The following is a 12539-nucleotide window of genomic DNA, read 5'->3' as shown; positions in this document are numbered from 1 at the left end:
GACTAGCCCAAGGTCACCCAGCAGCTGCATGTGGAGGAGCAGTTCACCAGATTACGAGTCTACCACTCTTAACCACTACACCACACTGGCTCTCAAGACCTCATGCTGGGTGCCTCGGGTCCAAGACCACATCAGGGCCCACAAAGTGTTTTGTCAGTTGTTACAAAATTCTTCCTTCCTTCTTTTAAATATAGTATAGTTAGAGTGGCCAGCTAAGCGTCTAGAGAGGCTCTTATTTTATTTTATTTTATTTTATTTTAAATAATATATTCTTAGGCTCTTCTGCAATGGAATAGTGTTTATTCCCAAGTAAATGCATTCAGCACAAGGGAGGAGGAAGCAAACTCTGCACGATGGTGGAAATCCGGATTGACAAACTTTATTGATTGATTGTCTCTGATATGACAGGAATGTGGGAGCAATTAAAAAGCATGGGATGTTGGAGCAGGTGGGAGAAGAGAGGTGTTAATTGTGTGCTGTCTTAAGACACAGCTTTCTGACATTATGCAGTGAGGACCTTTCAGTGCCACAGCAAAGAGAGAGAGAGAGAGAGAGCCTTCACTGCTGCCCATGCCAACCCTTGGATGCCCAGTGACTGTGTTGGTTCCTGGAAGGGTGGGCTGGGTGACCAGGCCAGATGGAGAACCTGCTTCATTTTGCCTATAAAGCTCTGCAGGGACTGTGGTGCAGCTCATTCTGCTCACTGTCTGGAGGTATCACACTATGGCATCCTCCTAAGCTTAGCAGCCTGGTACTGCTTCATCCTATAGAGTTGCAGTGATTTCCAACTCATGCCTGGACTTCATGTGTGGGGTGGGAGTCTCCTGAACCACATGCCAGGATTCATGTAGGCCCCAAAGGGCTCTGTTGCCCTGGCAAGGTCCCAAAGTCCTATGGGAACCATCTGAGGAGACATCGCCAAGACTGCTTGTCCTTCCTGCTTTTGGGGAGAGAGGCACTGCAAAAATCCTTCTTCCTATCCTGAGAGAAGCTCTTCTTCTTCTTCAAAGGTTAAATTGCAGACCCTGCCTCTTGAGAGTTTTGAGAAATCCAGGCAGTGGCTTAGCTTTAAAGTTACTAGCAATTCCCATAGGTGACAAGCCCCAATCCACTTGTGATATAATTATGGAAATTCCTTGGGGGGGGGTGGAAACCTTTTCATTGCCAAGAACAGAGTTGCTTCTCTAAGGAATTCAGCCTTGCTTCAGGTTTGTGATCGATCCTGGAAATCAGTTAGGGGAGAGCTTGAGCTCTATTGTTGCTGCCACATGTGTGCAAAAGGAATTCAAAAGGGAATTCAAGTCTAGTCCTTATAGTTGCCAGAGCTGGGGCTTAACTCCTGTGGTGGAGAAGCAAACTCTCTCTGTATTTTATTTCTCCCATTTTTTATGTTCCCATTCAAGCTATGTCCGTGGGTCGTCTATAGCTGGACATAGGCTTCTAATAGATTTTGAGAGCCAGTGTGGCGTGATGGTTAGAGTGTTGCACTAGGAGCTGGGGGAGCAGGGTTCGAATTCCCACTCAGCCATGAAGCTCACTGGGTGACCTTGGGCCAGTCACCATCTCTTAGCCTAACCTATCTCACAGGGTTGTTGTGAGGATGAAATGGGGAGCAGGAGAACCTAGGAGAGCCTAGGAAGATAAAGGTGACATAATACTATTAATAATAATAATGCCAAGGCAGGTTTGTATAGATGCAGGCAGTTCGCTGTGGGTTAAACCACAGATCCTAGGACTTGCCGATCAGAAGGTTGGCGGTTCAAATCCCCACGATGGGGTGAGCTCCCATTGCTCGGTCCCTGCTCCTGCCAAACTAGCAGTTCGAAAACATGAAGTGCAAGTAGATAAATAGGTACCGCTCCAGCAGGAAGGTAAACGGCATTTCCGTGCTCTCGCCAGAAGCGGCTTAGTCATGCAGGCCACATGACCCGGAAGCTGTATGCCAGCTTCCTTGGCCAATAAAGCAAGATGAGCGCCGCAACCATGGAGTCGGCCATGACTGGACCTAATGGTCAGGGGTCCCTTTACCTTTCCCTTTATCATTGAGATACTGGCAAGTCTTAAGATGCAAGCTGCACATGACAAGTGTGGTCCATGATTAAATTGCCTGATAACTTCTACATTCACTAAAAGCAGCCATGACTGTTCCACGAACTATTTGGTCTGGGGCCATGGTGCAAGGCAGATTGTTGCATGACTGACAGATTCCCATGACAAAAGTAACTTCCCCCGCACAGATAACTGTGGGTCAGGGAGAAGGATTCTAGCCTAGACCTGTGCCAAGTTAAGGCTAACTTGAGCTGTTGTGGCACCAAGTCTGGTTGTTAAAGATGTAACATACTCCTCCTAGTGTCTCTAGTACTAACTAATAGACATACTTTACTGCAGCTAAATACTTCGTGATGCTAATTATTCTTTTGGAATTGAAATAATGCAGATTTGCGGCAATGGATTTGAACTATACCTATGTTTTTTCAAGTGATAACAGGAGTTTGGGCCTCTCCCTTCAATTGGCTTGATAGGGAGGTTAGATATCGTCTGAACCCATGCATTCAGTCATGTTACAGTGACTCTTGGAATATGCCACTTCCAAGCTATTCTGGTGGTGCCTTTCAAGATTTTCATTTAAGCAGCCTAAATATAGAGACTTAAAAATGAATGGGCTGTAGAAATGCTGCTGTTCTGTTTGTGCAGATTTCTGCTTGCACAACAGATACTCTCCTTCCTGACCTCTCCCCTGTAGCCCCCAGCACACCCTCAAAATCTGCCCCAGAGCACTGAGGGACTCTCTGGAGCAGATTTTCAGGGCACGCAGGGAGAAGAGAGGAAGGAGAAATCTTGTTGTGCAAGCAGAACTCCACTCATGACCCAGTGGTCAACTGGGTGAGCATAAATTGCAGCAGACTATTGTTGGACTAAGGGACGTGGGTGGCGCTGTGAGTTAAACCACAGAGCCTAGGGCTTGCCGATCAGAAGGTTGGTGGTTTGAATCCCCACGATGGGGTGAGCTCCCGTTGCTAGGTCCCTGCTCCTGCCAACCTAGCAGTTCGAAAGCACGTCAAAGTGCAAGTAGATAAATAGGTACCGCTCCGGTGGAAAGGTAAACGGCGTTTCCGTGCACTGCTCTGGTTTGCCAGAAGCGGCTTAGTCATGCTGGCCACATGACCCAGAAGCTGTACACTGGCTCCCTCGGCCAGTAAAGCAAGATGAGCACCGCAACCCCAGAGTCGGCCACGACTAGACCTAATGGACAGGGGTCCCTTTACCTTTTATTGTTGGACTTGTGTTCCTCCTTGACTATGAAGCTCCTTGTGTGGCTTTGTGCCAGTCACTCTCTGCAGCTGTCATTCAACTTTTCACCTTCTCAAGTGTTTTAGGGGAATTATTTGGTTATTACGTTTTAATTCCTACCTCTTAAAACCCCTTTGAGGCATTATTTATCACAAGGAAACAAATTGCTTACCGTATTCATATTTCTTTTGCTAGGATGTTTATCTGTGGATCTGTGTCTTCTTTAACTCAGCTCTCTACTGTGCTGTGGGGAAGAACAGTGTAAATTACTACCGCATATTTTTTTTTTTAAAAAGAGAAACACCTTAACTGCACATTTCACAAGATGATGTGTGCTGAAATATTTAAATGCTCCTCAGAAGTATCTTTGAGGCATTCTCATCTGTCAGTCTTCTGACACTTTCTGTGCTGTTACCTCCAGCCATCTTCCTGTGAGATGGCAAGATGATAGAGATGTTGATTATAAAAGCCCGTATGTTGACAATATGGATTACCTGCCACTCAGATGGAACTGTTAACAGTGTAGCAGCAGCTAATAAGCTTAGACCCTGCTGCTTAACACCTCCAGCTCTTACTACAGCTTCCCTCAAATGCAAAAGGAACAAAACAGCACTTAAGATAATTGAGGTTAAACAACAGCGAGAGAGAGAGAGAGAGAGAGAGAGAGAGAGAGAGAGAGAGAGATGGTACTTGCGATGTAAACAGTCTGGCTGTGTGTGGCGATTTGAGCAACCTGTCCAAGAAAAAAAAACAACTAATGAAAAGTGGGAGACACCCACCAGTCTGTTTGGCAAGTGATCACTTCTGGAAAGTCAATGCAATTAGTTTCTGTTGCTGCCATTTTGTAAAGCCTCAGTGGCCTGCAGCTCAGCCACTTAATCCGGTGCTTAGACTTAACGCGTTGCCTGGGAAAAGATGCATTTACGTGGCAGATCTGGCGCAGATCTCTGTGTGCGTAAGTGATCGAAAACAAGTAGCTCAGTTAACCCATCCTTTGGGTACCTTGAATGACAAATCAGTGTGTGTGTTGTTTTCTCCTTTTAGGTGAATGCAGCAGTGGAATTTGCGACGAGGCTTCCTGCATAAACGGTGGCACTTGCACAGCGAGCAAGGCGGACAGGTACATCTGCCTGTGCCCGCTTGGATTTAAAGGGCGCCACTGCGAAGAAGGTGAGAGGAGGACTTGCTGTGGATCTCTGCAGTTGGATGCCAGCATTTGGTGTGCTTTATGGCAGTGGTGTCTTAAGCGATGCCTCCAGATGTTGTTGGACTACAAATCCCATCACCCACCTCCGTTGACCCTTTATGCTTTGGGTGATCATAGTTGGAGTTCAACAAAGTCTGGAGGTCTTTTCACTGGCTACCCCCTGTTACTACTGGCTGTGTCTGCACCCAGTTTAATCAGGAACTGTTTGACTGACTTGCACAACTAACATCCCATAGTTTTTTGGCTACACACTGGTTTAATGCTGCTTTGTACCTCACCACTGTAGTTTGCTTGCAATTTAGAATATCTTACATTATTTCTGCTTTCTGAAGTCCTGCTTTCTTTCCTCTTCCTGCCTTCTCCTTTGTTACTCAAGTGTGGAATGCTACACACACAAACTTCCCTACATTCATGGCATCCCTGTCCAAAACAACGTCATACGCGAGTGATCATACTGACCTGGTAGTTTTCTATTGTTTCCAGGCCTAAGCAAGTGATTTCTCTGCTACATTTTCACATCATTCAGTTCTGTATCAATTGGGGGAATGTTCATAAATGCCTGTTTATATCCCTTTGCCTCCCAGTTACGATTGAAATGGAGCTTGCTTCACTTGTGGTTAAGAAAAAAAAATCTACGGAAACCATACTGACCATAAATGGGTAAGGTGGAGTACCTGATGTCCGTGTGGACAAACCCCGGTTTCCTACATAATGGATAGCAAAGTGCTATAAGTGACATGGCCTTCTCTAGCCTGCTGCCTTTGAGATATTTTGGACTACAGCTCCCATCAACCCTGACATGCTGTCTGATACTGATTGGAATTGTAAACATCTGGAGGACCCTAGGTTGTGGAAAGCTAGACTACACAGATGTGTGCTATTAAAAATTATTATTAGTTGTATAATAAACCATCTCATTTGTAGGTTTCTGAAACAGCTTTGGGCTGTTTTGTAAGTTCTTTATCACTATTTGTGATAGTGTTTCAACTTTATATGTGGTATGGTTTCTAGTATTGCTTTCTACAATGAAGTTTGAAGTTGAAGTAGACTTTGTTTTCTTGAGGGATTTTAAGTAATGTGTTTGCTTGCCCTGGTCTTTCAGCTTTCATTCTCATCATACCTCAGTTCAACGAGACTTTGAAATCCTTTGCCACCATCCCCTGGCCTTTGGAACCACAGAACTACCTTTCCTTCATGGAGTTTGAGGTCACCTTTCGTCCCAATTCGGCCGATGGTGCCCTTTTGTACAGCTTTGACACAGGCAGCAAAGACTTCCTGTCCATTTGCATGGCAGACGGCTATGTGGAGTTCAGGTTTGACTGCGGTTCAGGAACTGCTGTAATCAGGTAAATGCAATTTACCAATTATTTCTATAATTAATTAGCCATAATTTTTTTTTTGCTGTAAAAAGTATCTGTAATTCTATACTAAAAATAAAAATACGATGGGTGGAATCCAAAGTAGTGCATGCCCCCGAAATTTTTTCTTTGGGTTACCACAACCCTTTGTAGCAAATTTGGGGAGGAGAGGGGCACAGTTCCCATTGCACAAATGGAAATACATGTGCTGATGGGATGGGCTAGACGAATACCTCCCCTGGAATGCAAGTTGTCCACCAATGTCATAAACTGTGGTTATTTTCATGGGAAGAAGCTTCCCCTGGTCTCATGTGCTCCTTCCTCTTCCAGCACAGCAATGATAAGTACCGTGTTTTTTGCTCTATAAGATGCACTTTCCTCCTCCTAAAAAGCAAGGGGAAATGTGTGCGTGTCTTATGGAGCGAATGCAGGCGGGAGGCTCTGCTCAGTGCTCCCTTTAAAGAGCTGTGTGGAGTGTGGGGGCTTTTCCCGAGGAGGGAGAGGGCTGCCTTGGGGGAGCCTTAGCCGCGTACAGCCTCTCGCGGGCAGGGGATGAAGGCTCCCCTTGCCCGGAAGAGGCTGTGCCGGCCAAGCAAGAAGCCACGAGATCAGTAGAACTTTGTGCACCTGAGTAATTGGGGCGTGGGGATTGCCTTGTTTCCTTCATGAGAAACCAGATAAACCATGGATATTCATGGCATTCCCCAAAGCATCCAGTTTATTGCGAAGTGGCCTGCCCCTATTCCTTACTGCTTCCTTTGTGCTAGCAAATATGAAATTATTAAGTGTTCATAACCTGAATTTTCAGCACACACAAACAACCACTAGTGCACTTGACAGAGGTCCATATGACTCTTCAACTCGTAGAACTTCCTACAGAACATTCTATCTAGTCATTATGTAACCACTGGGTAATACTATGGAAGACCCACGTTTTCTTATTTTTCTCTTCCCTCCTTGTTTCTTTTTGTTTTGTATCATAACTGCTAGTCTTTATTTCGAACTGTAAACTGCCTTGTCAGAAAGGCAGTATATAAATTTTTAAAAATGCAAATCGCCGTAGTGTCATGGTGTGCACAAGTTTTCAACATGTTTCGCACCACCTGAGCCTTTTAACTTGAAGATGTTGAGGACTGAACACGGGATCTTTTGCATACAAAGCATGGTGTGTGGTCCTCACCCCCGTCTTAGCTATGGCCTTGGATAATTGTAACACTAATTGCTGAAAGCGGGAGGCTTTCCGTGACAGAGATCTGTGCAGGAAAGAGGACATAATGTGCATATTGCTCATTATTAAGTAGTCAGTCCCATCTGGCTTTTTAATTACATATTGATCTGAGGTGATTATTACCCTATTATGTATCGATTTATCTTGGGTAATTAAAGCCTAATTGTTATTAAACGTAGACCATGAGTGGATAGGCTGGATGACATTGGCAGATGATGATTATTACTTTTTCCCCCAAGAAAAAGAGATGGCGGGAGGATTATTTAGTAAAATGTTTTTCTAGCATTTCCGAGTAGATATTTACTTGAAGAAATGTTAAGAGCTCATCAGTGACAAGGTGTAAAATGTGACATGCATTTGAAATCCAAATTTGTGCGCTGTTAAAATTGACATGACATTTCAGCATCTTCCGTAAGTCTTTACTGAAAGTAACATGTCTGGCGGGAATTTAATTTGCATCTATCCGTTATATATCAGCTGTTTTTCTGTTTTCTCAGATTAGTGACAATTTGTAAAGATTACTGCGGTGCTTTTCAAATTTTTCCTTTGGGATGCATGGAAACGCAGTTGCGAATTACGATTCTTTCTCGTGGTCTCTCTTCATAATTAGGCTTATGGTTACAATGGTGCACCCTCAGAGAACGCCTGATGTATGAGAAACATTGCTTGAAATTTAACTGTAACAGGTTGTGTAAAACATACAGCACGATTCATACACTCCTGCAGATCTCCATGGAATGTTCTTGGATCTTTCAATTTATTCTGCTTCCAGCCTACTTGTTGCCAGTCCTCAGCTGGTTCTTCCATGACTCACATAATTTTTCCCATCTACCCTGCTCTCTGGGCCGACCCACCCATGAGGCAAGGTGAGGTGACTGCCTACTCCCTTTGCCCCTCTCCTCCCCAAATTTGCTACAAAGGGTTGTAGGCAGTAGGGAGTAGGCAGTCACCTCACCTGCCTACTCCTTTCTATGGCTTTTATACATGTGTTACCTTCACAAAGAGATTTTTTAGTATTATTAACATTTCTATCCTTCCCTTCCCCCCAAAGGAACCTGGAAGGGCCAGCAGCAAAACAATAAAAACAACCTTTAAAAACCATTAAATGTAAAGGTAAAGGGACCCCTGATCATTAGGTCCAGTAGCGGAAACTCTGGGGTTGCGGTGCTCATCTCGCTTTATTGGCCGAGGGAGCCGGCGTACAGCTTCCGGGTCATGTGGCCAGCATGACTAAGCCGCTTCTGGCGAATCAGAGCAGCGCACAAAAACGCCGTTTACCTTCCCGCCAGAGCAGTACCTATTTATCTACTTGCACTTGATGTGCTTTCGAACGGCTATGTTGGTAGAGCAGGGACCGAGCAACGGGAGCTCACCCCGTCACGGGGATTCAAACCGCTGACTTTCTGATCTGCAAGTCCTAGGCTCTGTGGTTTAACCCACAGCGCCACCCGCGGCCAGCAGCAAAACAATAAAAAAACTTTAAAAAACCATTAGGAACATCTAAATACACTTGAAAATATTAAGAGCATCTAAATTATTAAGCATAATTACATACTTTTGGTTTATTCTATACTGATTTGGTGAGTGAGTTGTACAGTAGCTTAGATCTCCTTAGAAGTCATGGCTTTGGTGTAAAATGCTAGTCATTGCATCTGCTGCTCACTCACTACAGTTGGCATGCTAAACATCTGAGCACCTGAACTTTGGAGAATGACAGTGTCTGCAAGGCAAACTACCTTCATAGCCCTCTAGATTCTAGAGATGCACCGAGCTGGGATAGGAACTTATTCTAAAGCTGGCTTGGCGAACTGGGAGCCCATGAGCCACATTTGGTGCATGAAGCATTTTCAGCTGGGTCCCAATTGCAACACCAAGTTTTAATTGTGGTGTGGTAAAGAGTTTACCTGCAATTTCACAGCAAATTTATTTTAAGAAGTTAAAAGCAAAATGTATACTCCACATGTTAGCATTGACTTCTCTCTTGGTGATGATGGAAAGGGCACCATAACTGTGAAATGTGTCTCATGGGCTAACTATTATAGAGGCTTAGCATCTGTGAAGTAGCAAAATACATTTCTGGCACCTAAATCAGGTAAAGTCTTTGTAATCCTACTTTTGCTAAGTACCGCCAGGAGAGAAACTACAGGCAACTCTCAGCTTACATGGGGGCACACTCTGGATATAGCATGTAAAGCCAAATTTGTGTATACTCAAAACATTTTGGGTTCAATAGCGGGTGGGATTGCCAAAGACTTTTCCCCTGGATGCCCACCTCCTTTCCTGCTCTATGGGTGTCAGGTATCCATGGGGTCAAGGTAGGCTGGTGGTTGCAGCACCATGGATAGCTCCACAGCTTGGAGATGAGCTGAAACCTTATGGGTCTCTCCCTCCAGTCCACCTTTCCTAAGCTCCACCCCTTGGCCTGAGGAAGGGTTCTTAAAGGACTGACCCACTGGCCTGAATATGTGTTCTTCATCTTTCTGTGGGCTTCTTCCTGGTGCACTCCTTGTGCCATTGGGTAGGCATAATAGGTTAGGAAGCACTTGGTTTCATTGCTGGCTCAGAGTCAGGAGACAGCATCTGTGAGGATTGTCTCAGGCTCTGGACCACCAGTCTCAGATTGTATGGGCTTGGCCAGTTCCTCCTCCCCCAATTCCAAGCTTTCCATGGAAGAGTGTAACTGATTCAAATCTAGGACCCACGTACCTATGGGACCGCCTCTCCTGGTATGCCCCATGGAGGACCTTAAGGTCCACAAATGACAACATTTTGGAGGTCCCAAGTCGCAAGGTGGTTAGATTGGTCTCAACTAGGGCCAGCGCCTTTTCAGTACTGGCCCCGACTTGGTGGAACGCTCTGTCACAAGAGACTAGGGCCCTGCAGGACTTGACATCTTTCCGCAGGGCCTGCAAGACAGAGCTTTTCCGCCTGGCCTTTGGTTTGGACTCAGTCTGACCCTTATGTCCCCGCCCCCCTTAAGGTTTTCATCTATGGGCTACATTTTAAATTGCATTTTAACCTGTATTTTAATTTGGTTTTTTTCCTATTATGTTTTTACTGTAATTTTACTGCTGTTAGCCGCCCTGAGCCCAGGGAGGGCAGGGTGTATGTGTGTGTGTGTGTGTGTGTGTGTGTGTGTGTGTAATTAAATGTAGGAAGATACAAACATATTTGGGCCTCTGGCCTATTTGTTCCATTTCCTTTTTTAAATAGGAGTGAAGAACCCATCAGTTTGAACCAGTGGCATGAGCTCAAAGTGTCTCGCACTGCAAAAAATGGCATATTGCAGGTTGATCAGCAAAGGCCAGTTGAAGGAATGGCAGAGGTAACAAAAAAGCTTTATTTATATATTTATATATACATGGAATGGCTTGGTTTTAAATATTGGGTTTATTTGGGTTTTGGATGTTTGGTTTACTTATTTTCTGGTTCACTGTCCAAAAATAAAATAAGTGGTTGAACAGAAATTCAGCTATGTTGTAGCAAAACAAAGCCAGTGGCACTGTCTTTGTAGATATAAAATACTTGGGAGGTATAAAAAATATTTGGGAACATAACCTAAAGCAATCTGACCCCCTGATTAATTCTGATGCATTTTTTTTCCTGATAGGGAGCTTTCACACAGATTAAGTGCAACCCTGACATATTCATTGGTGGAGTACCAAGTTATGACAGTGTAAAGAAAAACTCTGGCGTCCTGAAACCTTTCTCTGGGAGTATTCAAAAGGCATGTGTGTGTTTGTCTGTATTTATATAATCTGTCCTTCCTGCAAAGAATTCAGACCTGTCTTTCAGAGAAGGGGTAGAGCATTCCTCAGTTGTCTCCCATCCACAGGGACTCAGCTAGCCCAAGACTGGATTAACTTCAGAGATGGACCGATAAGAGGTGCCTTCAGATCTTTCTGTTCTATCTGCACTCTCTGTGTGCAAATGCATTCTGGCTGTTGCTCAAGCTGCCTCAGAACATTTATTTTTGGCGCTTGAAATTCTAGCACCCTAACAGAGCAACCCAAAGCCGTTTGAGGCTGAGCTGAGCTTGAACGGAGCTGAAATTTCCCTCCACTTACCTCTGCTGGTTGAACGACTGCTGGCAGTCAATGGCAGGAGGGAAGCCCACTAGCAGCACTCCCAGAGAGCCAGTGTGGTGTAGTGGTTAAGAGCGATAGACTTGTAATCTGGGGAACCGGGTTCGCGTCTCTGCTCCTCCACATGCAGCTGCTGGGTGACCTTGGGCTAGTCATACTTCTCTGAAGTTTCTCAGCCCCACTCACCTCACAGAGTGTTTGTTGTGAGGGAGGAAGGGAAAGGAGAATGTTAGCCGCTTTGAGACTCCTTAGGGTAGTGATAAAGCGGGATATCAAATCCAAACTCTTCTTCGTCTTCTCTCCCACTGACTGGGGCCAGCAGAAAGCCCTGAAACAGGCTGTTTGGAAGGAAGGCCTGAGCTGAGCAGCTACTGGATTCCATGTGTCAGCACTGAACCTGATTCAGATATAAGCTAGCACAGGGATAAGGCCCAGTCATTCCACCCCTGCCTTCCACCGTGACTTCCATGAGCAGCCAAGGTCTAGGTGAGGCAGTGGCTAAGCCTCTCTGGAAAGCCCCATTGTGGAGTGGAGGATTGGACTGCACCTGAAAGTATCTTCTCGATACATTCTTTTAGGACTCAGAAAAACAAGTGAACTAATGATGGTGGCAGGTTTTATCAGGTTTTAGGTTTCTTTCGCTTTTTCCAAAGTGCATGGAGATAATCCGTATGAAGTGGCTGCAATATTCTGTTTGATTGCAAGTGCTTCTTGAAATGGGGAGTTAAGCACTTGCTTTATATGAAATTCTGAGCTGCCCGTAGGAGCTAAGCTACTTGGAGCACTCCCTTGGGCTTGTAAATTGCCAAATGCTTGATCATCTGGAAGCTTTAGAAAATAGTGAGAGGTTATGTGATTGTTGTTTTTCCTTTCAGGCCATCAGATATTGTGATCTCCATACAGTTGAGTGGCATAGCTGCTTTAGGAGGACAAGTATCCCACATAAGAGCAGTCTCTTTTGCATACACCCAATAATAGGTCCATTTCTTTTCTTTTCTTTTCCTTTCTTTCTTTCTTTCCTTTCTTTCTTTCTTATCTATCCTTCCTTCCTTCCTTCCCTCCTTCTTTCGCAGATTTTAATCCCCCCATCAACACTCACATTTACAGTTCACAGAGTTTTCCCTAAAGTGCACATTTTGTACAGTCTTTCCCTCAAGTATTCATTTTTGTATGCATTTTCCCTAAAATAAAGTTTTGTGTGAAAGTTTTAAACTAGAATTTGCATTGCTAAATGTGGAGAAGTGTGTCATCTGATTGAAAGCTGTGTTCCAATCCAGGTATAAGTCAGGGAGTGGAGAATTGGGTCAGTTCACTTTAAAACATAGACTGAACAAATTTCTCCTTCCTCCTTAGTATAAAGCTAACTCAGG

The 12539-nt window shown here is 44.6% G+C and overlaps 1 protein-coding gene across 1 annotated transcript in view; it reads left to right on the top strand.

Annotated features, from left to right (window-relative positions):
• Positions 1-12539, top strand: part of EGFLAM (EGF like, fibronectin type III and laminin G domains) — a 109190-nt gene that overhangs the window by 75925 nt on the left and 20726 nt on the right. Inside the window, exons 14-17 of the mRNA XM_083703438.1 lie at positions 4336-4461; positions 5601-5844; positions 10298-10409; positions 10695-10811. Of these exons, the coding sequence (XP_083559564.1) occupies positions 4336-4461; positions 5601-5844; positions 10298-10409; positions 10695-10811 (599 nt within the window). The remainder of the gene's footprint in view (positions 1-4335; positions 4462-5600; positions 5845-10297; positions 10410-10694; positions 10812-12539) is intronic.

The sequence above is a fragment of the Podarcis gaigeae genome (assembly GCF_964106915.1).
Source record: "Podarcis gaigeae genome assembly, chromosome: 11".
Classification (NCBI taxonomy): domain Eukaryota; kingdom Metazoa; phylum Chordata; class Lepidosauria; order Squamata; family Lacertidae; genus Podarcis; species Podarcis gaigeae.
This window is presented reverse-complemented; position numbering and strand designations above follow the sequence as displayed.